Here is a 27,488-nt window from a genome sequence, read left to right as displayed (position 1 = left end):
GTTTCAAAAAAATGAAATATCATTCTTCAGTGAGTTTGCTTCATAATGATAACATGAACCGTAGTTGGTGTGAAAAATCAGGTAGGAACTTCATACCATGCTTCATTGTAGCATGAACAGTAATCATAGGGGATAATTTTGTCACTATTTTCCTTTTACATTTCTGAGGTTAAAATATATCACCCAGCAGAGCTAGGCTCCCTTCTCTCTTCATCCCTGATCACTTGTTTTAAAAAACTGGTAATGTTTTGATGCATTTCCTACACATATATAGCTATATATCATTATGTAGTTGTAATCATGCTATCTATACAATTTGTGTTCTGAGTTGTCATGTAAGGTTATCATATTTTCAATTATTTATTTGCCTTGTATTTTTTCTTCTAGTTTTATTGAGAAAAAAATTGACATGCAACACTGTAAATTTAAGGTGTACAGCATAATGATTTGACTTACATACATCATGAAATGATGACCCCAGTAAGCTATTGAATATCCATGATCTCATAGAGTTACAAAATCAAAGAAATAGAAAAAAATGTGTTTTCCTTGTGATGAGAACTCTTAGGATATACTATCTTAACAACAGTCATAAAGCGCATACAGCAGTGTCAATTGTATTTATCATGTTGTACTTTATATCCCTAGTACTTATAACTGTGAGTTTGTACCTTTTGACCACCTTCACACAATCCCCTCCACCCACCTCTGGTCCTGACCATTTCTTTTAGCTTCCAGGTGAACCCCAATGATTAAATTTTTAATGGAAGGGTGCAGTCAAATGGTGAATGAAAGTGTTACAATAGCTGCTTCTCCCTGCTGGTCTGGAACATACAATCACTCTGCTTTGACTCTTTCTCTGCCTCTGCTGAGTTTATGGGCATTATTCAAATCCTATCTATACTATATACCAACTCAAGATATACTGCAGTTTCTATCACCCACCTCCTGTTGGAGTCCATGTACCTTATTTCCACTTCTCGCTGTTATAAACAATTCTGCAGTGAACATCCTGTGTGTAACTTTGGCAAAGTGTATAAAGATCTGTAAGGTGAAGTCCTAGAAGTTAAATTGTTGAGCCAAAAAAATATATATATTTAAATTTTTTCTCAAACCAAACTTAATTTTTAAAAACCCAAAAGGTCTTGGGGAGCCCAGGATGGCCTGAGAAGGAGCTGTGGAGCTGTAGTATGAATATTGCTAGATTATTGAGGCCAATTGGACTTACCATTGTAATTAGATATGCATGTGAAAGGATTTGGGCTAGTTGTTGGTGTTTTTAAAAAATCTACGTTTTTGAGTATTTAGGCAAATTTTTAGCAGCAGCAAATTCAAAATATGTTCCAATTGTTCTGATCACCCTCCCAATCTGTGTTGAATACCTGAGTACTCACCCACAGTATTTGGAGATCTGGAAAATCAAGTTCACCCATATGTAAGGTGTCCCCATCTCATCTCACATTAGCTCTTCTTCCTAAGAGTCATTAGTTGTAGATGTTTTCCGTTGCTAGTTCTATAAGAGCACTAGTGTCTGATTTTTACTTCATTTTTTTAAAAACAGGAAGAATTTTTTATTATATAAATAATGATTAAAAAATCAGTGCAGGAAAAGTATAAAGAAGAAAATAAATATCACCTGCAATTCCACCACTCAGAGATGATCATCATTAACATCTTACTGAATCTGATGCCAAACTTTCTTTGATGTGTGGGTGTGTGTATACATATATACATATACATAGCCTGTTTAAATATAAACTTAGCTATAAATAAAACAGGAACTATGTCTTCATTATTTCTCCGTCATGGAGATTTTTTTGTTCTCACACTCTAACGATACTGTCTGTGATCAGACATGTTCTGATGCTCTTGCATTCAGCGAGTCCTCGCTAGTCTAAATGCTTTCTTTATTTTGGTCTTGTGTATTAGTCAAGGTTCTACAGAGAGACAGAACCAGTAGATATAGAGAGATTTACTGTAAGGAATTGGCTTGTGTGATTATGGAGGCTGAGAAGTCCCATGATCTGCCATGTGTAAGCTGAAAACCCAGGACAGGTGGTGGTGTAGTTCAGTCTGAGCCTAAAGGCCTGAGAACTAGGAGAGCTAAGGGTGTAAATTCCAGGCCTTGGGCAGATGTTCCAGCTCAAGCAAATAGAGCCAATTCTCCCTTCCTTCACCTTTTTGTTCTCTTCAGGCCAACAGATTGGATGATGCACATTGGGGAGGGCAATCTGCTTTACTCAGGCTACTGGTTCAAAGTTCACCTTATCTGGAAACACTCTCACAGACCTGCCCAGAAATATTATTTAGTCTGGGCATCTCATGACCCAACCAAGTTGACACATAAAACTGTCACATCCTGTAAGCTTGGACAGGATAGAGACCTCTTGGAATTTGCAGGTCTGCACACATTCTTTCACCTTTTTCAAGTTTCTGAGGGATTATCAGCTGATCTCAGACCCATTTAAGCCTCAGTTTGCTTCTGGTGGCACATCAGTTCTGAAATGTTTAGAAGTTCTCCAGTATGATTAAAGTGACCTAGGGAGCCCAACTCAGACCTACATCTGCCATGAGGCATGTTTAATGTATCTCACTGAGGCTTGGCCTCTCCTAGCCGGTTGTTTTGAAGGGGAGTTTAGCATCCTTTAGGGACATGGCAGCCTAGAGGAGGCTTTTGCTGCTCCTGACTTTGGTTCCTTCATTGTCCTAAAAATTTACTGTCATTTGTTAAACGTCTCTCACCATTGAACAAAAGCATATCATTTTCTATGAGTTATTTTTCTAATAATCTTCTGCTCAGTGGCTCTCTTTGCCTATTGTAAGTTGATGTTATGTGCCAGGAGGGATTAAAAATAAAGAAGAACAATAGCAACAAAAGAAAATGGTGACTACGTGAGGTGATGGATGTGTTAATTAGCTTGATCGTGGTGATCATTTCACAATGTGTGCATACATCAAAATGTCAAGTAAGATATCTTGAATATATATAATTTTTATTTGTCAATTAGATCGCAATAAAACTGAAAAAAAAGAAAAGAAAGAAGAAATTATGTAGCTTAGTTGTCAGGCTTCCTTTGCATGCAGCGCTTAGGTCTTGGCATCCATGGTCTCACTGGGAAGACACGACCGATGTGGTGTAAGCCACATGGCAGGCAATGATGTCAAGTGACAAACTGTCCTAAGATGAGTTGCTCCAGATGTGGTTGGGAAATCTTTTGCATTTGAAAGCCCCCAGGGAGACCATTAAAACTGTAGATATCTGGGATCCACATCTGGCTTGTTACATCAGAGTCTTTGGCCACAGGTCCTAGTAAACAGCATTTTTAAACAGTTCCCTCAGCTGCCTTCTCTCCATTCCTCACAGGCGATTCTGATACTCACTAAACTAAAATTCAAAAATCAATAAAGGAAAATATTGGATTTCCTAGGTGTATCAGTGGTAAAGAATCTGCCTGCCAATGCAGGAGATACAGGAGACACGAGTTCGATCTGTGGCTCGGGAAGATCCGCTGGAGAAGGGAATGACAACCCACTCCCATATTCTTGCTTGGACAATTCCATGGACAGAGGAGCCTGGCAGGTTATAGTCCATGGGGTCACAGAGAGTCAGACATGAATTAGCAACTAAACAACAACAGCAACAGGAAAAAGTTGAATGGCAGAGAGGGTTGAGGGCATGTTAGGGCTTAGATAAGCAGAGAAGAGCTGGAAAGGGAGTCAGGCAGGGAGAACCATGTGAGCATATTCATCCCAGCAAGAATGCGTGTGCCTACAACCTGTCCCTGCAGAAGGGACTGCATTCTCTTCCATTCCCATTAAAATGCCTCTCAGAAGGTGAAATTCCTTATTTATTGCAACAAGTGCGGCCCACTGTAAGAATGTGGTCCTTTGTGCTGCCACAAATAGGCCAGGCTCACAGTAAACCTGATACAAGTACCCCTCAAAGATATTGCAGGTTTGATTCCATGAGTGCTCAGTTGCTCAGTCATGTCTGACTCTTTGTGACCCCATGGACTGTAGCCCGCCAGGCTCCTCTGTCCATAGGATTTCCCAGGCAAGAATACTGGAGTGGGTTGCCATTCCAGTTACCATTACTGGAGTGGGTTCCATTCTCCAGGGGATCTGCCCGACCCGGGGATCAAACTCATGTCTCTTGAGTCTCTTGCTTTGGCAGGCAGATTCTTTACCACTAGAGCCACCTGGGAAGACCCATTTGATTCCAGAGCATTGCAAGAAACTGAGTTACATGAGTTGTTTGGTTTCCCAGTGCATATGAGAGTTATGTTTCCACTTTATTTTTCTTTGAAATCCTATCCAATTTTTAAATTTTAATTAAAAAATTTTTGACCGTGCTACACAACATGTAGGATGTTAGTTCCCCAACCAGGGATCAAACCCATGCCTCCTGCAGTGGAAGCGTGAAGTCTTAACCACTGGACCTCCAGGGAAGTCCCTGTTTATGCTTTACTGTCATCTATTAAGTGTGCAATGGCATTATGTCTTAAAAAACAATGTACACACCTTAATTAACAAATACTTTATTGCTAAAAATGCTATGATCTAAGCCTTCAGCGAGTTGTTATCTTTCTGCAGTAGTCATATCAAAGATCACCGATCACACAATGAATATAATAATAACAATAAAGTGTAGACTCTTGGGAGAATTACCAAGAGTGACACAGAGACCTGAAGTGTGCAAATGCTGTTGGAAAAATGGCACCAGTAGACTTGCTTGATTCAGGACTGCCATACACCTTCCGTTTGTGAAAAAACACGATGTCCGCAAAGTGAAATGAAGCAAAGTGCGATAACACGAGGTTTGCCTGTACTAAACTCTGGAAGTTGCCTCTGTCTGCAACTGTATATCTGTAGAGATATTTCCCTACAGCCAAATAGGCAAATATAATAAGTAAGGCCCAGTATTGTTTATTTTTTCTAACTTTCTTCTACTTTATTGTAATGCATAGCAGATGCCTAGCCAGTCTGTCTTCAGTGCCTCCATTCGGTAGGAAAGGTGGGAAGATTTTTTTCTCTACCTTTCTAGTGCTTATCTACCCTTCTTAAAAAAAAAAAAAACACCTTTATATTTTAGAGTAGTTTTAGCTTCATGGTGAAATTGATCAAAAGGGAGAGATGTCTTGTATACCCCTGCCCCCACACATGCATAGCCTCCCCCACTATCAGCATGTCCCATCGGAGTGGTATGTTTGTGACAATTGATGAACCTACATTGACACATCATTAGCACCAAAGTCCAGAGTTGACATTGCCATTACTCCTGATGTTGGACATTCTAGGGGTTTGGACAAATGTATAATGACATCTATCTACCTTTAGAGTGTTGTTCAGGGTAATTTCACTGCCCTAAAATACTTCTGTGCATTCTCTCTTTTTTAAACCACTAATCTAAACTACCTTACCCATCTATCCATTTATTCCTTCTCCATATGCCCTATTCTTTTTTGCCTTCTTACTTCCTGTTTGACTCATCCATCTATGTTTTCCACCTGAAGCTGGGGAGATGATGAGAGTTTTCAGAGTCCAATTCTGTTTTGCTGAGTCTGTCAATTACAGGGCATGGTGCTGCTTGTTGTGTGAAAACCAAGGACCTGGAGAAGTGAAATTGACCACTGCACTTGAATGTAAGCAGGTGGCTCTTCTGTCATATAAGCCAAATATGGTATAAATACAAAATGTATTGCCCTTTCCTGTTTCATAGTAGTTTACCAACACAAACTCATTTTTTGTAGGCATCATGATTATCTCAGAATTCCTATAACACAGTGGTTTGGCTTAGATTTAAGTTTTCCTAAGGCCATTATAGTTTTCCTTTATCTGGGACTTATCTCTATATTCAGCCTTTGTTTCTGCATTTTAGCCCCGTAAAATAATTTCCTCAGACCTATATGATTTGTTCCCTTTGAAAAACAGAGTTATCAAAATGAATTCACTCTAAAGCCTTTCCAGGAAATGGAGGAAATATATTTTACTGGAAAATCAATAGCCTAGGATGAGGTTCAAAAGGCCTCTACCTCTTTTTCTATGGCTTCTAACCATCTGTTTTATTCTGAATTTAGTCAAAGGTTAATTGAGCAAAAGGACACTCCGTTGTCCTTGTGAAGAAGGAGTCAGGGAAGCAAAGGCAATGTCTGGACAGTCTATTTTAGTATTTGAGTGGATTTCATCTCAATCAGATTGTACTGCTCTGAAGTTGGTTGGCCTGCCAAACTCCCTGCCTTCTGACTCACCACTGAGGCCTTCTGTTTGGGAACACATAGCCTTCTCTGTCTGCTTCCATTTTTAATCCTTTTACAGTAGATGCCCTGTGGCCTTAAAAATAAAGAACCAGTCTCCAAAGTTCATCAGTTGGTCTATTGAGATTGAGGAAAGCAATAAAAGTCCAAGTGAATTTGGGAAAGAATTTTAGGCATCCACCGTGATGAGCATTTCTACTAATCACACCGCAGCAAGGGCAATACTGTTTAGTACATCATCATTCAAACACATTTTGCATTATTTAACGAAGGACTCATTAATCCCCTTTGTCAATCTAGCTTGTAAAATCAGCATTTAGTTCAGTTCAGTTCAGTCACTCAGTCGTGTCCGACTCTTTGCCACCCCATGAATTGCAGCACGCCAGGCCTCCCTGTCCATCACCAACTCCCGGAGTTCACCCAAACTCATGTTCATCAAGTCAGTGATGCCATCCAGCCATCACATCCTCTGTCATCCCCTTCTCCCCCTGCCCCCAATCCCTCCCAGCATCAGAGTCTTTTCCAGTGAGTCAGCTTTTCGCATGAGGTGGCCAAAGTGCTGGAGTTTCAGCTTTAGCATCATTCCTTCCAAAGAACACCCAGGACTGATCTCCTTTAGGATGGACTGGTTGGATCTCCTTGCAGTCCAAGGGACTCTCAAGAGTCTTCTCCCACACCACAGGATGGTTTTGATGCTTCTTCCATATTAAAAGCATCAATTCTTCGGCACTCAGCTTTCTTCACAGTCCAACTCTCACATCCATACATGACCACTGGAAAAACCATAGCCTTGACTAGACAGACCTCTATTGGCAAAGTAATGTCTCTGCTTTTGAATATGCTGTCTAGGTTGGTCATAATTTTCCTTCCAAGGAGTAAGCGTCTTTTAATTTCATGGCAGCAATCACCATCTGCAGTGATTTTGGACTGGAAAAGGTCAGTTTTCATTCCAATCCCAAAGAAAGGCAATGCCAAAGAATGCTCAAACTACCGCACAATTCCACTCATCTCACACTCTAGTAAAGTAATGCTCAAAATTCTCCAAGCCAGGCTTCAGCAATACGTGAACTGTGAACTTTCAGATGTTCAAGCTGGTTTTAGAAAAGGCAGAGGAACCAGAGATCAAATTGCCAACATCTGCTGGATCATGGAAAAAGCAAGAGAGTTCCAGAAAAACATCTATTTCTGGTTTATTGACTATGCCAAAGCCTTTGACTGTGTGGATCACAATAAACTGTGGAAAATTCTGAAAGAGATGGGAATACCAGACCACCTGACCTGCCTCTTGAGAAACCTATATGCAGGTCAGGAAGCAACAGTTAGAACTGGAAATGGAACAACAGACTGGTTCCAAATAGGAAAAGGAGTATATCAAGGCTGTATATTGTCCCCCTGCTTATTTAACTTCTATGCAGAGTACATCATGAGAAATGCTGGGCTGGAAGAATCACAAGCTGGAATCAAGATTGCTGGGAGAAATATCAATAACCTCAGATATGCAGATGACACCACCCTTATGGCAGAAAGTGAAGAGGAACTGACAAGCCTCTTGATGAAAGTGAAAGAGGGGAGTGAAAAAGTTGGCTTAAAGCTCAACATTCAGAAAACTAAGATCATGGCATCTGGTCCCATCACTTCATGGGAAATAGATGGGGAAAGAGTGGAAACAGTGTCAGACTTTATTTTTGGGGGCTCCAAAATCACTGCAGATGGTGATTGCAGTCATGAAATCAGCATTCAGCCACCCTCAAAACTTGCAACAGTATGAGTTTAGTATATGTTTTCATTCAGCTCTCCAGAACTCAGTCAAAGGCAGTAAGGAGTGTCTGCCTTCCTACTTCTGTTGGTCCTGTACGAGTGATTGCAGCGCAGATAGAACCCTTGGAATACTGCTTTGCTTAGCACACTCCAAAAAACCCATTGGAGCAGGGCAGTTGGCACCTTTCTTGCAAAATCTTAGTCCTTTCTCTTAAGGGAACTTGAGATGATTGCATTTTAAAGGAAGTTGAAATAATAAAACTGTTTCAACAGGGAGAGGGAGGTTGAATTATAGCAACCTTGAAGTTAAAGTAGTGATGTTTAATTGTCTTAAAAAATCACACTTTATGATGTAAATAATGTCTTCAAATTTTCTAATTTAAAAATTCCCTCAGCCAATGATTGTGTTTTGTTTTCTTTTTCGCTTTTTCTTTCTTTTTTTTTTTTTAACGAACATTATTATCTGGGTAGTATGACAGTTTCAGACAACGGTGCTTGAAAGCAAGGTTGAGAATTTGAGACCGTACATTACCAGACATGGTCTTTTCAGAAAAATGTGAACAAAGGAAGTGATAAACTGACTTCATTCTCTCCTGGATATAAGTGGGAAGTCAGGCCACCAGCCTCTTTCTTTCAATATGAATACTGTAGACAAATAAATATTGCTAAAAAGGAAATCTGTATATGAGTTTTACCTCTTAATAACTGTGGTCCTGTTGAATTCTAGTGCAGCTCTTTCCATTTCTAAGAATAAAAAATGAATCCTAGGGCTGAGTGTGAGTAAAAGTGATTATTTGATACACTGCAGTGAACAACAGCTCAGCTGGGCAGAGAGGTGTAAGGATGGACAAATTGAGTTTGGAAGGATATTCTACTGGATGAGAACTTGAACTCAGAAAAAACAGAAAAATTTCCATTAACAGATGAGAAATTTGTCCTTTGACTTTAAGATAACAGCTATAATGAAATATAATTCACATACCACAAAAGTCACCACTTTAAAGTGTACAATTCACTGATTTTTAGTAAATTAACAGAGTTGTGTGATCACCACCATCTTATTTTATAACATTTTCATCACCTCAATAAGAAACCCTGTACCCATTAGTACTCACTCCCTCCAGCCCTTAACAACCACTAATCTACTTTCTGTCTCTCTAGGTTTTCCTTATTCTGGATGTTTCATATAAATTGAATCATACAATCTTTGTTCTTTTGTGTCTGGCTTCTTCCTTAGCATAACATTTTCAAGGTTCATCCACGTTGTGTCTTAGTAACTCATTGCTTTTTTTGACTGATTAATTTTCCATTGTATAGATATAATAGGTTTTGTTTATCCATCCATCACCTAATGGACCTTTGGGTTATTATTTATAATGCTGTTGTGAAAATCGATGTGCAAATATTTACATAGACATATTTTTTCATTTTTTCTAGTAATGGATTACTGGGTCATATGATAACTCTATGTCTGACTTCTTGAGAAACTGCCGAACTGTTTTCCACAGTAGCTACTTTCCATAGAAAGTTTTTGACTTTCCCACCAGCAATGTATGAAGGTTCCAGTTTCTCCATATCTTCACCAACCCTTTTTGTTTTCTATTTTTTATTTTTATTATAGCCACTCTACTAAGTGTGAAGTAGTATTGTGGTTTTGATTAGCATTTCCCTGGAGAAGGAAATGGCAACCCACTCCAGTATTCTTGCCTGGAGAATTCCAGAGACGGGGGAGCCTGGTGGGCTGCCTTCTATGGGGTCGCACAGAGTCGGACACGACTGAAGCGACTTAGCAGCAGCAGTAGCAGCAGTGGTTAACTATGTGGACTATCTTTTTATGTGCATATTGGCCATTTGTATATCTTCTTTGTGAGATGTCTATTTAAATCCTTTGCCAACTTTTAATTGATTACTTTTATTGTTGAGTTGTAAATTCTGAATAGTAGACCCTTTTCAAATACATGATTTGTAAATATTTTCCCTATTTTGTGGGTTGTCTTTTTCTTGACAATGTCCTTTGCTGAGCTTCCCTGGTGGCTCAGTGGTAAAGAATCCAAAGGAGACACAGGAGACATGGATTTGATCCCTGGGTTGGGAAGAGCCCCTGGAGAAGGAAATGGCAACCCACTCCAGTATTCTTTTTTTTTTTAATTTTTAAAATAAATTTATTCATTTTAATTGGAGGCTAATTACTTTACAATATTGTAGTGGTTTTGCCATACATTGCCATGAATCCATTCCAGTATTCTTGCCTGAGGAATCCCATGGACAGAGGAGCTGGTGGGCTATAGTCCATGGGGTTGCAAAAGAGTTGGACATGACTTAGTGACTAAACAATGTCCTTTGATACATAAACGTTTTTAATTTTCATGAATTTCAATTTATCCATCTTTAGTCTCTTGTTGCTTGTGCTTTTGGTGTCATCCAAGAATCCATTGCCAAATCCAAGGTCAGGAAGATTTCCTCTTCTGTTTTCTTCTCAGGGTTTTGTAATTTTAACTCCAGTGTCCATTTTGAGTTAATTTTTTAATATGATGTAAAGTTGGAGTGCAAATTCTTTCTTTGTATGTACTTATCCAGTGATCCCAGCACCACTTTTTAAAATATATCTCTTTAAAAACTCTATTTTATATTGGGGTAGAGTTGATTAACAGTGTTCATGTTGTTAGTTTAAGGTGTACAGCAAAGTGAGCCTCCAGCAACTCATCAATTACAGTTCAGGTTTTCCTACCTTGCTTCCCATTCCTGTGGAGGCTTCTCATGATTTTCTGCTCTAGCAATATATGATCTCTATCTGCTTGTCTGTTTCTCTAATTTTGAGTGTATCATTTTTCCCCTGTGACCTCAATTCCCTGACAAATGTAAGCAAAGTTCTTTTTCCCATTTTTTTTAAAAAGCTATTTGCTTGTTTTAAGGGTGGAGTGATGACTAGCAAATGCCTTAAATGCTGGAGTGGAAACCAGAAGTCCTGTTTCTTCCTTTTTGATGTAGGCAGTCTCCAAACACTATTTTAACTGCATCCTACAAGTTTTTTATGTTGTGTTTTTTTTTTTATTCATCTCAAGATGGTTTCTAAGTTCCTTTGTTGTGCTTTGACTTCCTATAAGGGGTAGCATTTCTATTCCATTATTGGATTAATTTCACAGCACATTGGTACCTCCAGGCCCCTAGGTGCACGCTTATTTTTAGAGTAGGCATTCCTTCTTAAGGAATAGAGAAACTGAAAGTAGACATGAGTGGCTGGCAGGAGGGGCTACAACTTAAGCCCTAACTTTTGAGGCCACCCCATAGCCTATGTCCTTGTCGGCTAGGGGTGATATTGCCCTTTAGGTGACATTTGGCATGGTCTGGGCACATTTTTTATTGTCATACTTGGGTAGGGGGTGGCGTGCAGCTATCTGATGGGTAGATTCCAGTGATGTTGCTAAACATCCTACAGTGCACAGGGCATCCCCTCACAACAAAGAGTAATCTGTTCTGAAATTCAATAACTGCCATTGAGGAACCTTTCTTTTAATCCTTTAAATTGGAAGGGACTGTTTCCCAACTCACCCAGCACCTCCATGTACAGTGTCTCCCTTACCTCTTCACAATGGTCCCTGAGGTAGGTGAGATGTCACAATCTGAGATGAGGCAAGCGAAACCTTAAAACTGAAGCAACCTGTTCATTGGTAGCAGAGCCTGGACTACTACCCTTCAGTTCAGTTGTTTCAAAAAAACTCACAGCTACCTGGACCTCCCAGTGGTTTTTCCATTCCACCTTTCAAAAGCAGATCATCATGCACTGTCTTGTGAGTACACATCTGGCATGTTGGTAGGTTAAGGGACTTCTCCTGGCTAAGAATGCTTCGCATGGTCTTATGAGTACCCCGTTCAATGTCTCCCTCTGCAGATAGAGTAGAAACTCCCTGAGGGCAGGTATGGCCTTTGTCACCACATAGTGAAAGTTGCTCAGTCGTGTCTGACTCTTTGCGACCCCACGGACTGTCCATGGAATTCTCCAGGCCAGAATACTGGAGTGGGTAGCCTTTCCCTTCTCCAGGAGATCTTCCCAACCCAGGGACTGAACCCAGTTCTCCCGCATTGCAGGCAGATTCTTTACCAGCTGAGCCACAAGGGAAGCCCTGTCACCACATAGACACTCAGTAAATTTGTGTTGAATGGATTAGAAGATATGAGAGAAAGTACACCAAAATATTAGCTTGGTAGATCTCTAAGAGCTTGTAATGAAGGTTGTAGCTGCCTCCACAAAAGGCTGGGAAATGGGGCATGACTCCAGGGCTGGTGGGGGAAGAGAAACTGTGGACCTATTTATTGATTATTTTGCCTAGAGGATTCTCTTTTGGCTATCATTAATAATACTGGTAAGCATCATTTAATTCCTCACATTTCAGCTTCTTTTTCTCTTTGAAATGTTTATACTAGCACTTTTTACTTTGAATTAAAAAACCAGTTTTAACCCCGTTTAAAAATTCAGTGTCCTCAGATTTTGTCACCTAAAGATCTTCTCAAAAACATCGTTTAAAAAAATCTGTTTTGGTGTTTGATATCAGTTATCATGAAATTATCCTGACATTGAATCTCTGTGTCTTGGGGTAGTTGGTCTCAGTCTTCTCAACCATAAAATGGAAATGATGATCCTTTGTTAGCTGAGACTTTTACTGAGGATAAAATAATTTAAAGCGCACAAAAGCATTCTGAGCCATACTATGTAAATGATAGGGCCCCTCCAAATAAAGGTAATTCTGAAAAAACATGTTTGTGTGAGTTATGCAATATAACCAGTTGTCATGCAATTATTAGTTTGCTAGAATGCGTTCAGATTTTGTGTTCCTTACTCACAGTGCTAGCCTGAGTAAATAAGACTTTTCTTTCTTATAATTTGATTAAAAGATCTAAAACTGTATTTTATTTTGGACTTTTCTGACAATTTCAATACCTTGATCTTTGTTTCTCCATAGGTGTTACAGAATATCTTGGACACTGAAAAAGATTATGCTAAAGAACTTCAGTCTCTTCTTGTTACTTACTTAAGACCCTTGCAGTCCAATAACAAGTAAGTTTTATATTTTAAACCCCTCACTAAGGAAAGCAAGATAATGTCAGCATATGGAGTCATTACTCTTATGTCAGTGAATAATTGATTTTGCCCTTTAGAAGAATTTCCACAGATCACAGGTTGCCAAGAACATGGTCAAGGCAACAGAAATTATGCAAGATGTTGCTTTTGGAGAGCTTGACTTTCTCTCTCTTCTGGCTATGGCGGGAATGAGTCGATCTGCTTTTCTGTCTGTCACCATTTTTGTCTTGTCTGTTTTTAAAGGGATATATTTGGTTTTACCTTCCAGAAAAAGGACTTGCTGATGTTTTTATGCAAAAAGCACAGACACTGGAAATTCTTCTGCTTGCTGTGACCTTTGCTTGCCAGGGCAGAAACTCTTTCCCATGCTCTGAGAGTGGAAAAAGCGTGGCGTTTTGTGAGTGTTCCTAAGAGCCATTCAAGCCAGTATTTCACCCAGGCCAAAGAGAATGAGAAAGAGATGTTAGGATGTTTTTCACAATCCAATATTCAAACCTTATTCTGGTCATGGAAATCTGAAGGCCTGAATTGCAAACTTACTTTTCACAAAAGAAAACTGTTGACCACTCTTTTTTTTTCGGTGTTTGTAGACCTGGCATATGTAACAAATAATGTCCAACTGCATTTGTGTGTTTTTATTTTAATGGATTAAACTTTCCTAGAGATTATGATTTAAGTCAAATAGAAAATTTAGCAGTTGATAAGTAGAGTGGAGGACAAAAACCCTCTTCTTTTACTTCAGTTTGAGTATATTTTTGACAAACAATTGCCTAAATTGTTGGCTTCTAGCTTAAATAAGTTTAATGATGTATTTCACTATTTTCTCCCTTTTTCTAAATCATGCTTGCTTAGACATAATATCCTATTTAGTTTCCCACTTGGTTATTTTCATGACACTATGGGAATCCTACTTCAGTATGAAAGGATTTTGTACTCCTGTGTTTTTTCAGAGTTTAAATGATCAACAACAAAGTAGCTTTTGTTATTATTTTGTAAAATATGAAGTGCTCTGTGAATCATAGTTCTTAGAGCTGAATGGAACTTCAGTGAATCATTGGGTCTAGTGCCCTGGAAGAAATGACTTTCCTCACTGAATAAATAAGAAAACCAAATCCCAGAGAGGCTCACTGCCCTGCCCATCACATGGTCTAGTCAGTGGCCAGACTCAACCCGCTGTGTCTCCTGCCACTGAGTGAAATGTGGGTCTGTGTTCTAGAGGTGACAGGCAGAGGAGGAGAGGGACACTGATGTGTTAAAGCTGACAGCAGAGATGGCAAGGTTTCAAATAAAGGAGTGATTGATGAGCAATCAAGAACTAGACAAAGGCAAGGAAAGGAAAAGAGCCAGGGCAGAGGAGGTGAGAGAACCGAGCCTGAACCACACTGTTCCATGGAAATTCAAAATGCACTTACAGTCACTTTCCATTGGTTCTGCCTTGTAGACCCCGAAATGATTTGAGCAAAGCAGACTGTTTACTGTTTAATCCTGAAGGGTCCAGCTAAGTGCTCAGCCAAGTTCCTGCTCCTCTAGGGGAGCAACAGCCAGGAAAGCTGGCGAAAGCTGGCTAAACGGTTTCACTTTTGACCCCCAGGAGAGGGGTTTTTCAGCTTGTGGTTCAAGAGGGCATCAGAGTGGAGGAACTGGGTGCTTTTTATACTCTAGGGGTTCCTGGTAACATCTGTTTGGGTCTTCCTTTTCTTTGTCAGCAAAAATAACTCTCCTGTAAACCCTCTCCTAGTATTATTATATTAAGGAGAAATAACGTGTGGCAGACATTGGCCTTTTCAGTCAATCTTCAGAAAAGTTTTCTGTCAAAAAAGTGGTTAGGAGCATTTACTCTGGAGCTAGAATGTTTGAGTTCAACTTCTGGTTTCACCATTCATGGGCTTTGTGACTTTGGCTGATTTGCTTAACCTCTCTGTGTGGGGGTTTCCTTATGTGTAAAATGGAGACAGCAATAGTATCTATCTCATAAAGTTGTTGTAAGGTTAAGACAAGTTGTTATTTGTAAAATGCTTACCTCAGTGTTAAGCACTATACTAGTGTTGGCTCCTTTTTTTTTTTTTTCTGGTAGGAGAAGAAAAGATGGGAAAATTCTTAGTACAGAGGTGATGGATAAAATTGTTCAGTTTGTCTTTGTCTGATTCCATTCCATTCCAAAAACAAACACACACATCAGTACTATTTCTTCCCTCCTACTTCCTCTCCAGATTTCCTTGAGTTGATTTACAAGCCTTTTAATTTAAGAGAAGCTGGAGTTTGCTCTTTTTCCTTGTGCCTTATATGGCATATATAATATCTTCCAATTACTGTCCCAGCTCCTCTAGGGAAGAGAATTCAAAAGTTTTTACACTTATTCCCAACTGTGATGTATTCTACCTACTTTAGATTCTTATTTATTTTTTATTGAGATACAATTGACATGTAAACATTATATTAGTTCAGATGTACAGTGTAATGATTCAGTATTTGTATATATTGTGATATAATCACTACAATAAATCTAGTTAACATTTATCATCACACATAGTTACACAATTTTTTTCTTGTGATGAGGACTTTTAAGACCTACTCTCTCAGAAACTTTCCAATATGCAGTACAGTATTATTGACTATGGTCACCATGCCATACATTCCATCCCTATGCCTTCCTTATCTTATAACTAGAAGCTTGAACCTTTTGACCACCATAATCCATTCCACCCACCCCCTCTCCCCACCTTTGGCAACCACCAATCTGTTCTCTGTCAATGCTCAGATGTTAAGCACTTGTTACTCATTTACTCCTTGCTTTGTAAAATACCTAATGTCCCTTGTAAACACTCATTTTCTTTAGGATCATTATTCTTGTTATAGAAAAGGAAACCAAAGAAAGAAGTTTTAGAAAGTTGCTTAAGACCACAGAGTTGGTGTCAATTCAGAAGAAAAAGTTAAAATATAAGAATTGCTTCTTTTGTCCCATGTGCCAGTTACTAGCAAACTATCACCTAACCAGACTAGAGAGAGATAGCTGATGTCATCCCCAAGTTCTTTTCATTGAAGCTGCATATATATATTTTTCAGTCTGAGTACTGTGGAGTTTACATCTTTATTGGGAAACTTTGAGGAAGTATGTACATTTCAACAGACGCTCTGCCAAGCCTTGGAAGAATGTTCAAAGTAAGTATCTCACATTGCCATTAAGATAGCTAGCAACATTGGGTTTTTTAATATGCATTTTGTTTTCTTTTGACTGTTGTCTTAGATATGGGCACTTTGTATTTATGCATTTATACATTTATTACAACTTTAGTAAATTGCCCCAATACAGAGAAAATCTGGACTTCCCTGGTGGCTCAGTGATAAAGAATCTGCCTGCACAGCAGGAGATGGGGGTACAATCCCTGGGTCAGGAAGAGCCCCTGGAGAAGGAAATGGCAGCCCACTCCAGTATTCTTGCTTGGGAAATCCCATGGACAGAGGAGCCTGGCAGGCTACATACAGTCCATGGGGTCACAAAACAGTTGGACATGACTGAGCAGCTATACAACAACAACAACAGAGAAAATTCACTAGGTGGTGGTATTCGCAGTGTCAGACCACTAGTTGCGTATCAGTGTTCTACATCTAGTCAATTACTTCTGGCTCTATTTAAAAATTATATTGACAAATAAGGTCTAAATTGACTATGGATATTAGATGATAATTCGTGCATAGCAAATTACTTTTCCAAGTAATGCCTTTATGTGAAGCACAATACATCACTGAAGGCTAGCTAGATCATTGAGGTGTTCAACTTCATACTGCAGAGTGAACTGTGATGATCATCAGGCAATTTACTTCTGGAGCAAGATTAGTTGTCCAAGTGGTGGATCTCAGACATTGCTGACTTTTGTTGTCTATAGGGAACTTGGGGGCAATTGCCTGTTTCTTGAACTTGGTGAAGCACAAGTGGTTGTCCACAGAGGAAGCTGGTGAGAGCCCTCCCAAGGAGACCTCAAGAGCCACTCCAAATGCTGATAGGGATCCAGATGATTGGTATGGAAAGATGGTGACTAAGAGCAGATTGCCATCTAGATTTGTCATCTTTGTTTTCCATTTTATAGAGAAATACATAGAAGAGTCCAAAGAATAAGCCAAAATTATTATAATCGATATCTCTGAGTGGTGGAATTCCAAGTAATTTTTTTCTTGTGCTTTTCTGAGTTTTTTGCAAACTAAGATAGGTGACTTGTAATTTTAAACATCTGGGTGTCACCTTGCCTAGCAACTGCCACCAAGACTACATAACACTTCTTTGTGATGTGTCATTTCTGGATTCAGTTAGTTTTGTCTGTGCTTGAAGTGAAGTGAAGTGAAAGTTGCTTTGTCACGTCCGACTCTTTGTGACCCAATGGACTATACAGTCCATGGAATTCTCTAGGCCAGAAGACTGGAGTGAGTAGCTGTTCCTTTCTCCAGGGGATCTTCCCAACCCAGGGATCGAACCCAGGTCTCCCACATTGCAGGTGGATTCTTTACCAGCTGAGCCACCAGGAAAGCTCAAGAATACTGGAGTGGGTAGCCTATCTCTTCTCCAGGGGATCTTCCCAACCCAGGGATCAAACCAGGGTCTCCTGCATTGCAGGCAGATTTTTTTTACTAACTAAACTATCTGTACTTGAACTTCATGTAAATTAATCAAGAGTATTTTTAGTGTATCTGACTAAATTTGAATATCGTAATTTGAATAAGCATCTTAGAACCCCTATTAATGCAAAATAAGTATCTGACTCTATGTATTGGAGCTATGTTTGGTGGCTGGGGTTTAAAGCAGTGGCCAAGAACTTGCATTTCATAGATAAAATGGTTATAATATAGAAGTTTCTTTTTAACTTTGGCAAAAGAATTCAAAAGGTTTGCATGTTGCCAGGTTTAGCAGAAATCATCTTTCTTTATCTTGTTTTCTCTATTACATTGTGTGTTCCACTTGTTTTACTTACAGGTTTCCAGAAAACCAACACAAAGTAGGTGGTTGTCTTCTGAGCCTCATGCCTCATTTTAAATCTATGTATCTGGCGTATTGTGCAAATCATCCTTCAGCTGTAAATGTGCTCACCCAGCACAGGTAAATTATTAACATTTCCCCCCAAAAGCTGTTTTGCAATGATACCCTTTCCTCAGACTACCTATTTGGAAATCTAGAGTCTCCCTCTGAACTCTTGATTATCCCTGTTCATCATACCAGAAATTGATTCATTGTTATATGGTTTTATTGCCCATTCATGTAACAAGGAATTTATTGAGCACCTACTATGTGCAAAGTCCTATAGTAGCTGATGGGGATCCAGTTGTGAACAAGGAAGAGAAGGTCCTTTCCCTCATGGAGCGTAGACTCTTGAGAGAAATAGACATGAAATTATGTGTCACGTACTTTAAGCAAAGATCTCTGATTATAATTATACACGAAGATAAGCTTTTGGATTCATGGAGAACAGCAGAACACTGTCTCCTTTAAGAGTCCTTGCAAGGGATCCAGCTGAGCTCACGTCTCTCCTGCCCTTCCTTACCCTCTGACAACTCATCCTTGACACATTCACTGATATAGTCATTGGGACCAGGATTCTGTAGGATAGACTTGAAGACAGTTTTGACTTTGAAACTGTGTGCTAGAAATCCAGGTGGGACAATAGGAAGAACAACACATAGAGGCACACATATGAGTGAACTCAGAGTCTAGATTCAGACCAACATGATTCTGGAGGCTGCTATAGACAGAAAAGACTTTTCTCTTAATTTGACTTGAACTCCCAGAGCCAGGCTGGAACACTAGTTGACACCAACCCTCAGAAAGTGATGGAAACTTTGGTTTTGTCCTGTTTTGTGAGGGGCTTGATTGGCTTTATAAGGGCATTTTGAAGGTAGAATTCAGTAGGTCCTCCTTAGAGGTCAGTTTTACTTCCCTGATGAAAGTTGTGAATTTTTATGAAATAGCAAATATGGACGTTGGAGTTTAAAGAAAGAGAAGCCATGACTCTAGATTATTTAGGCAAGTGGCTCAACTGCTTAGAGCTAATAATAACACTGACAATGTGCCAAGCGCATGATGTAAAAGCCTATGATAGAGTTACTATTATTACCATCTCTGCTTTACAGATAAGACATTGGAAGGTTAAGTAATCTGCCCAAGTACTCATAACTGTTAAGTGGTTGAGCCAGAATTAGAATCCAGGTCTGTCAGACTTCTAAAAAAATGTCTTTATGGAGGCATGTGTTTCACCTACAAAGAGAATACTCTGAATGCAAATTTAAAGGATTATCATAAAATGAACACTTATGTACTTAAGAAATAAAACATTGCCATTTCCTTTCTAATATAACAGCTTTATTGAGATATAATTCACATACTTTACAATTCACCCATTTAAAGTGTTAAATTAATTTAAGTAAATTCAGAGTTGTGCAGCCATCACCATGATCAATATTAGAAGATTTTCATCATTCTCCAAACAAATCCATATTCATTAGCAGTGAGTCTCTATTGCCAGACCAAGGCAACCACTGAAATACTTTAGGTCACTATAGATTTGCTTATTCTGAACATTTCATATAAGTGAAATGACGCATCATATGGCCTTTTGTGTCTGGCTTCCTTCACTCAGCATGTTTTCAAGGTTCATCAGTGCTGTTGCACTTATCAGTACACTGCTTTTTAAATTGTCATATAATGAAAAGCATTCCATTGTATGAATACCACATATTGTTCTTCCATTCACCAGCTTGTGGACATATGGATTGTGAATGGTGTTATTATGAAGGTTCATGTACAAGTCTTTGTGTGAACATGTTTTCATTTCTTTTGGGTAGATACCTAGGAGTGAAATTGGTGGGTCATACAGTAACTCTGTTTTACTTTTAGAGGAACTGTGAGACTTTTCCAAGTGGCTGCACCAATTTATATTCCTACTAATAATTTATGAGGGTTCCACTTTCTCCACATCCTCACCAACATTTGTTATCATTAGTCTTTTTGACTATAGATTATAGCTTTCCTAAAAGGTATGAAATGATACCTTATTGTGATATTGATTTGCATTTCCCTAATGACTCGTGATGCTGAACCTCTTTCATGTGCTTATTGGCAATCGGTGCACCTTCATTTGGGGAAATGTCTATTCGGATCCTTCACCTGTTGTTAAATTGGGTTACTTGTCTCATTATTGAGATATGATTAACATACCATAAATTCACCATTTAAAAATATACAACTCAGTGGTTGTTTATATATTATGTTGTGCAACCATCATCTCTATTTAGGTCCAGAGTATTTCTATCACCCTCAAAAGAAACCCCTTACTAGTAGCAGTCACCCTCCATTTCTCTAAGGGCTAATGATATTTCCTGTGCATCTTGGCTATTTTAATATCTTCTGTGGAAATGCGTCTACTCAAATCGTTTGTCCATTTTTTATGTGAGTTAATTCATCTTTTCATTTTTGAGTGGCAACATTTCTTTGTACATTCTTCTTTGTATACTCTTATCCAATGTGTGATTTGCAAAAAATTTCTCCCATTTTGTGGGTTTTCTTTTTACTCACTTGATGGTATCTTTTGAAGCACAAAAATTTTTATTTTGTTTAATTTTGATGATGTCCAATACATCTATTTTATCTACTTTGCTTATATTTTGGTGTTACATCTAAAAAACTATTGCCTAATCTAGGCTATGAAGATACGCCTTTCTAAGAATTCTATAGTATTAGCTTTTTAATCCTTTTTTGAGCTAATTTTTACATATGATGTGAGGTAGAAGTCCAATTTCATTTTTTTGTATGTGGATAAGAAAGTAGAGAAGACCACTAGACCATTCAGGTATGACCTAAATCAAATCCCTTATGATTATACAGTGGAAGTGACAAATAGATTCAAGGAATTAGATCTTAGATTAGAATTAGATAGACAGCGTGCATGAAGAACTATGGATGGAGGTTCGTGACATTGTACAGGAAGCAGTGATCAAGACCATCCCTAAGAAAAAGAAATGTGAAAAGGCAAAATGGTTGTCTGAGGAGGCCTTACAAATAGCTGTGAAAAGAAGAGAAGCAAAAGGCAAAGGAGAAAAGGAAAGACATATCCATTTGAATGCAGAGTTCCAAAGAATAGCAAGGAGAGATAAGAAAGCCTTCTTCAGTGATCAGTGCAAAGAAATAGAGGAAAACAATAGAATGGGAAAGACTAGAGATCTCTTCAAGAAAATTAGAGATAGCAAGGGAACATGTCATGCAAAGATGGGCTCAATAAAGGACAGAAATGATATGGACCTAACAGAAACAGAAGATATTAAGAAGAGGTGGCAAGAATACACAGAAGAGTTAATAATCATGATGGTGTGATCACTCACCTAGAGCCAGACATCCTGGAATGCAAAGTCAAGTGGGCCTTAGAAAGCATCACTACGAACAAAGCTAGTGGAGGAAAAAGATGATGTTAAAGTGCTGTGCTCAATATGCCAGCAAATTTGGAAAACTCAGCAGTGGCCACAGGACTAGAAAAGGTCAATTTTCATTCCAATCCCAAAGAAAGGCAATGCCAAAGAATGCTCAAACTACTGCACAATTGCATTCATCTCACATGCTAGCAAAGTAATGCTCAAAATTCTCCAAGCCAGACTTCGACAGTACATGAACCATGAACTTCCAGATGTTCAAGCTGGTTTTAAAAAAGGCAGAGGAACCAGAGATCAAATTGCCAACATCTGCTTGATCATCAAAAAAGCAAGAGTTCCAGAAAAACATCTACTTCTGCTTTATTAACTATACCAAAGCCTTTGACTGTGTGGATCTCAACAAACTGTGGAAAATTCTTAAAGAGACAGAAATACCAGACCAACTGACCTGCCTCCTAAGAAATCTGTATGCAGATCAAGAAGCAACAGTTAGAACTAGACATGGAACAACAGACTAGTTCCAAATCGGGAAAGGAGTACATCAAGGCTGTATATTGTCACCCTGCTTATAGTGCATCATGAGAAATGCTGGACTGGATGAAGCACAGTTGGAAGGAAGATTGCTGGGAGAAATATCAGTAATGACACCACCCTTATGGCAGAAAGCAAAGAACTAAAGAGCCTCTTGGTGAAAGTGAAAGAGGAAAGTGAAAAAGTTGGCTTAAAACTCAATATTCAGAAAACGAAGATCATGGCATCCGGTCCCATCAATTCATGGCAAATTGATGGGGAAACGATGGAAACAGTGACAAACTTTATTTTGGGGGGCTCCAAAATCACTGCAGATGGTGACTGCAGCCATGAAATTAAAAGACACCTGCTTCTTGGAAGAAAAGTTATGACCAACCTAGACAGCATATTAAGAAGCAGAGACATTACTTTGCCAAAAAAGGTCCATCTTGTCAAAGCTATGGTTTTTCCAGTAGTCATGTATGGATGTGAGAGTTGGACTTATAAAGAAAGCTGAGTGGTGGAAGAATCAATGCTTTTGAACTGTGGTGTTGGAGAAGAATCTTGAGAGTCCCTTGGACTGCAAGGAGATCCAACCAGTTCATCCTAGAGGAAATCAGTCCTGAATATTCATTGTAAGGACTGATGCTGAAGCTGAAACTCCAATCCTTTGGCCACCTGATGCGAAGAACTGACTCATTGGAAAAGATCATAATGCTGGGAAAGATTGAAGGTGGGAGGAGAAGGGGACAACAGAGGATGAGATGGTTGGATGGCATCACTGACTCAATGGACATGAGTTTGAGTAAACTTCAGGAGTTGGTGATGGACAGGGAAGCCTAGTGTGCTGCAGTCCATGGGGTTGCAAAGAGTCAGACACGACTGAGTGACTGAACTGAACTGATCCAATTGTCCCAGCACCATTTGTTGATTTCTATTGTTATAAATCTGTTCCATTGTATTTTATGTCCCAGAATTGGATCTTTCTTTGTAAATGTTCATGTGAACTTAAGAATTTGTATTTGCTGTTGTTGAATCAATTTTTCAATAAATGTTGATTAGATCAACTAGATGAATGATATTGTTCTTTTCAATTACATCCTTATCAATTTTTGACCTGCTGAATTTACTGATACTGATAGAGGGATGGATTGTAATAGCGGAGCCATCTATTTCTCCTTCCAGTTCTATCACTTTCTTTTCACTGAAGTGTTTTGATGTTCTTTTGTTAAAAATGCATTTGTGTTAAGGATTGCTTTATCTTGTTGGAGAGATGGCCTTTTTATCTTCATGTAATTCTCTCTCTTTATCCCTGATAATTTTCCATGTTCTGATAATCAGCTTTTTCTGAAATTAACATAGCTAGTCTAGCTATCTTTTGATTACTCTTAATATGTCTTTTTCCATTCTTTCGCTTGTAATCTGTGTCTTATAGACAATATATAATTGAGTCTTGTTTTTTAATCCACTTTGAGAGTCTCTATCTTTTAACTGGCATATTTAGACCATTCATATTTAAAGTGATTATTATTATAGTTGGATTAATATCTAAAATGTTGTAACTGTTTTCTATTCATTGCACTTGTTCTTTCTTTGCTACCCCCCTTGTACTACCTTCTCTGGTTTTAGTTAAACATTTTGTATGATTTCATTTTCTCTTCTCTTTTAGGAAGAATTTTAGTGATTTCCCTAGAGCTTGAAATATCCATTTACAACTACTCTGACAGCAGTTACAACTACTCACATAACACTTAACATTTCACAAGTAGTAACTTAGAGTATTATCAGTTCTTCCCCCTCATCTCATATTATTCTTATTCATTTCATTTATTCATAATGTAAAATCACTCAATATATTGTTCCAATTATTACTTTGAACAGTTCTATTAAAAATAAGAAAAAAAGATTTTATTTTACCTGCATTTATTCTCTGACACTCTTCCTTTTTTATGTAGATCCAAGTTTCCTTCTCTCTGAAATACTTCTCTTAAAAATAGTTGATAGAAAATCTACTGGTGACAATTCCCCTCAGTTTTTGTTTGCCTGAGAAAGTTTTAATTTTGCTTCCACTTTTTTTCCTTCTTTTTTTATTGTGTAAAATAAACAAACAGCTGTATAACATGAGATCTATCCTCCTAACAAATTTTTAAGTGTACAGAACAACATTGTTAATTATTAGCACAATTTTGTACAGCAGATCTCTAGAATTTTTTCATCTTTTGTAACTGAAACTTTATATCCATTGAAGAGTAACTCCCCATTTCCCCCTTACCTCAGCTCCTGGAAATCACCATTTTACTTCCTGCTTTTATGAGTTTGACTAATGTAGATACCTTATATAAATGGAATCATGTAATGTGTTTCTGTGACTGACTTATTTCACTTAGCATAATGTCCTCAAAGTTCATTTATATTTTCACATATGACAGTATTTCCTTCTGTTTAAAGAGATAAGCATGTACATAGTACATTTCTTTATCCATTCATAATCAATGGACATTTAGGTTGTTTTCACAACTTGGCTATTGTAAATAATGCCTCAGCAAACATGGGAATGCAAATGTCTCTTTGAGATTGTTATTTCAATTTATTTGGATAAATACCCAAAAGTTGGATTGCTGGATTAAATAGTAGTTCTATTTTCAGTGTTTTGAGGAATTTCCATACTATTTTCCACTGTGGCTGCACCAATTTATATTCCCACCAACAGTGCACAAAGATTCCAGTTTCTTCACATCTTTGCCAACATTTGTCTTTCTTTCTTTCTTAATTTTAATTATTTATTTATTTTTGGCTGCACTGGGTCTTCATTGCTTTGCGTGGGCCTTCTCTAGTTGCGGCGAGCAGGGACTACTCTCTAGTTGTGGTGCACAGGGTTCTCATAGCGGTGGCTTCTTTTGTTGTGGAGCACAGCTCTAGGCACGTGGGCTTCAGTAGTTGTGGCACACAGGCTCTGGAGCATAGACTCAGGTGTGGTGCTTGTGGTGCCCAGTTGCTTTGCAGCACGTGGAATCCTCCTGGACCAGGGATCAAACCCATGTCCCCCACACTGGCAGGTGAACTCTCATCCACTGCACCACCAGAGTTCTCTTTCTTCATTTTTTGATAATGACCATCCTAATCAGATGTGAGGGAATGTCTCATTGTGTGTGTATCTCTGTGTGTGTTTCTACAGTTCTTTACCTGCTGCTGCTGCTAAGTCACTTCAGTCGTGTCCAACTCTGTGTGACCCCATAGACAGCAGCCCACCAGGCTCCCCCGTCCCTGGGATTCTCCAGGCAAGAACACTGGAGTGGGTTGCCATTTCTTTCTCCAATGCATGCATGTATGCTAAGTCGCTTTAGTCATGTCTGACTCTGTGCGACCCCATAGATGGCAGCCCACCAGGCTCCTCTGTCCACAGGATTCTCTAGGCAAGAGTACTGGAGTGGGTTGCCATTTCCTTCTCCAGTTCTTTACGTAAATGTATACAATCTTATGTAGTAAGGGTCATGTATCTGTTTTCCTCAAATAAATACTCATGTAATATTTTAATTGAAGTATAGTTGTACAATGTTAATATAAGTTACAGGTGTACAATATAGTGATTCAAAATTTTTAAATGTTATACTCCATTTATAGTTATTATAAAATATCATCATAGTTCTGATTTGCACTTTCCTAAGGATTAGTGATATTGAACATCTTTTCATATACCATTTGTATGTCTTCTTAGGAAAAATGTCTATTCAAGTCCTTTGCCCACTTCTAAATTGGGTTATTAGTATTTTTACTATTGAGTTGTAGGAGTTCCTTATTTGTTTTGGAGGTTAGCCTTTTATCAAATATATGAATTACAATTTTTTTTTCCTATTTTATAGATTGCCTTCTCATTTTCTTGATTGTTTCCTTTGCTGAGAAGAAGGCATTTAGTTTGATGTAGTTCCACTTGCCTATTTTTCCTTTTGCTAACTGTGCTCTTGGAGATCATTACTAAGACCAATATTGTAAAGCATTTCTCCTGTTTTCTTCTAGGTATTTTACAGTTTCAGGTTTTAGGTTTAAGTCTTGAATCCACTTTGAGTTGATTTTTGTGTGTGGTGTGAGGTAAGGGTCCAGTTTCTTTCTTTCTTTTTTCGCATGTGCATGTTCAGTTTTTCTAGTACCATTTGTAAAACAGTTTTTTCTCATTATATATTCTTGGCATCCTGGACAAAGATCGATTAAATATATATACATAGACTTATTTCTGGGCTTTCCTGTTTGTTCCATTGATCTATTGTCTGTTTTTGTGCCAATACTATACTGTTTTAAATACTGTAGATTTGTAATATGTTTTGGAACAAGGAAGTGTGAAGCCTCCAGCTTTGTTCTTTCTCAAAATTCTTTTGCTTATTTGGGGTCCATTTTGGTTCCATATGAATTTGGAGATTTTTTTTTTCTTTTTCTCTAAGAAATGCCATTAAGAATTTATAGGGATAACTTTGAATCAGTAGATCACTTTAGATGTCTAGACATTTTAACAAATAATTTCTTCTGATATGTGAATATGGGATGTCTTTACATTTGTTTGTTCCTTCTTTAATTTTTTCATCAATGTTTTGTAATTTTCAGTGTACAAGTCTTTGGTCTCTTTCATTATGGTTAGTCCTAAGTATTGTGTTCTTTTGATGCTATTGTGAATGAGACTTATTTACTTTCTTTTTTCCCTCCTTTCTTACTCTGTTTCTTTTTTTTTTTTTTGTTTTGGATAATTCATTGTTAATGTTTAGAAATGCAACTGATTTATGTATGTTAATTTTGAATACTGCAACTTTACTGAATTCATTTATCAATTTTACCAGTTTTTTTGGTGGCGTCTCTAGGGTTTTCTATGTATAAAATCATGTCATCTGTGAATAGAAATCATTTTACTTCTTCCTTTCCCATTTGGATACCTTCTGTTATTCTTTCTTGCCTGTCTGGCTAGGACAGCCAGTACTATGTGAATAGAAGTAACCAAAGTAGGCATCTTGTTCCTGATCTTAGAGAAAAAGCTGTTTTTCACCACTGAGTATGTTAGCTGTGTGCTTTTCATCTATTGCCTTCTTATGTTGAGGCAATTTCCTTCTGTTTGTGATTAGTTTAGTGGTTTGGTTTTTTTTTAATCATGAAAGGATGCTGGATTTTTGTCAATGCTTTTTCTGCATCTCTTGAGATTATCATGTGATTTTTATCTTTTGTCCTTTGAGTGTGATGTATCACACTGATTGATTTTTCTATGTCAAATCATTCTTGTGTCCTAGGGATATTTCCCACTTGGTCATGGTGTATGATGCTTTTAAAAAGTGCTATTAGACTTGGCTTGCTCATATTTTGTTGAGGATTTTTGTATCTATGTTCATCAGGATAATGGTCTGTAGTTTTCTTGTGTTTTCTCTGGCTCTGATATCCGGATAATCCTGGTCTCATAAAATTAGTTTGAAAGTGTTCCTATCTCTTTAATTTTTTTGAAAAAGTTTGAGGAG

General features: G+C 38.2%; 1 protein-coding gene across 5 annotated transcripts in view; it reads left to right on the top strand.

Annotated features, from left to right (window-relative positions):
- ARHGEF6 (Rac/Cdc42 guanine nucleotide exchange factor 6) overlaps positions 1 to 27,488 on the top strand; it is a 116,640-nt gene that overhangs the window by 48,877 nt on the left and 40,275 nt on the right. For all 5 annotated transcript variants that reach the window (XM_068962593.1, XM_068962592.1, XM_068962591.1 and 2 more), the window contains 3 exons: positions 12,971 to 13,065; positions 16,153 to 16,248; positions 18,053 to 18,175. In XM_068962593.1, coding sequence (XP_068818694.1) covers positions 12,971 to 13,065; positions 16,153 to 16,248; positions 18,053 to 18,175 — 314 coding nt within the window. The remainder of the gene's footprint in view (positions 1 to 12,970; positions 13,066 to 16,152; positions 16,249 to 18,052; positions 18,176 to 27,488) is intronic.

This window comes from Capricornis sumatraensis, chromosome X (assembly GCF_032405125.1).
Source record: "Capricornis sumatraensis isolate serow.1 chromosome X, serow.2, whole genome shotgun sequence".
In the NCBI taxonomy this organism is placed as follows: domain Eukaryota; kingdom Metazoa; phylum Chordata; class Mammalia; order Artiodactyla; family Bovidae; genus Capricornis; species Capricornis sumatraensis.
This window is presented reverse-complemented; position numbering and strand designations above follow the sequence as displayed.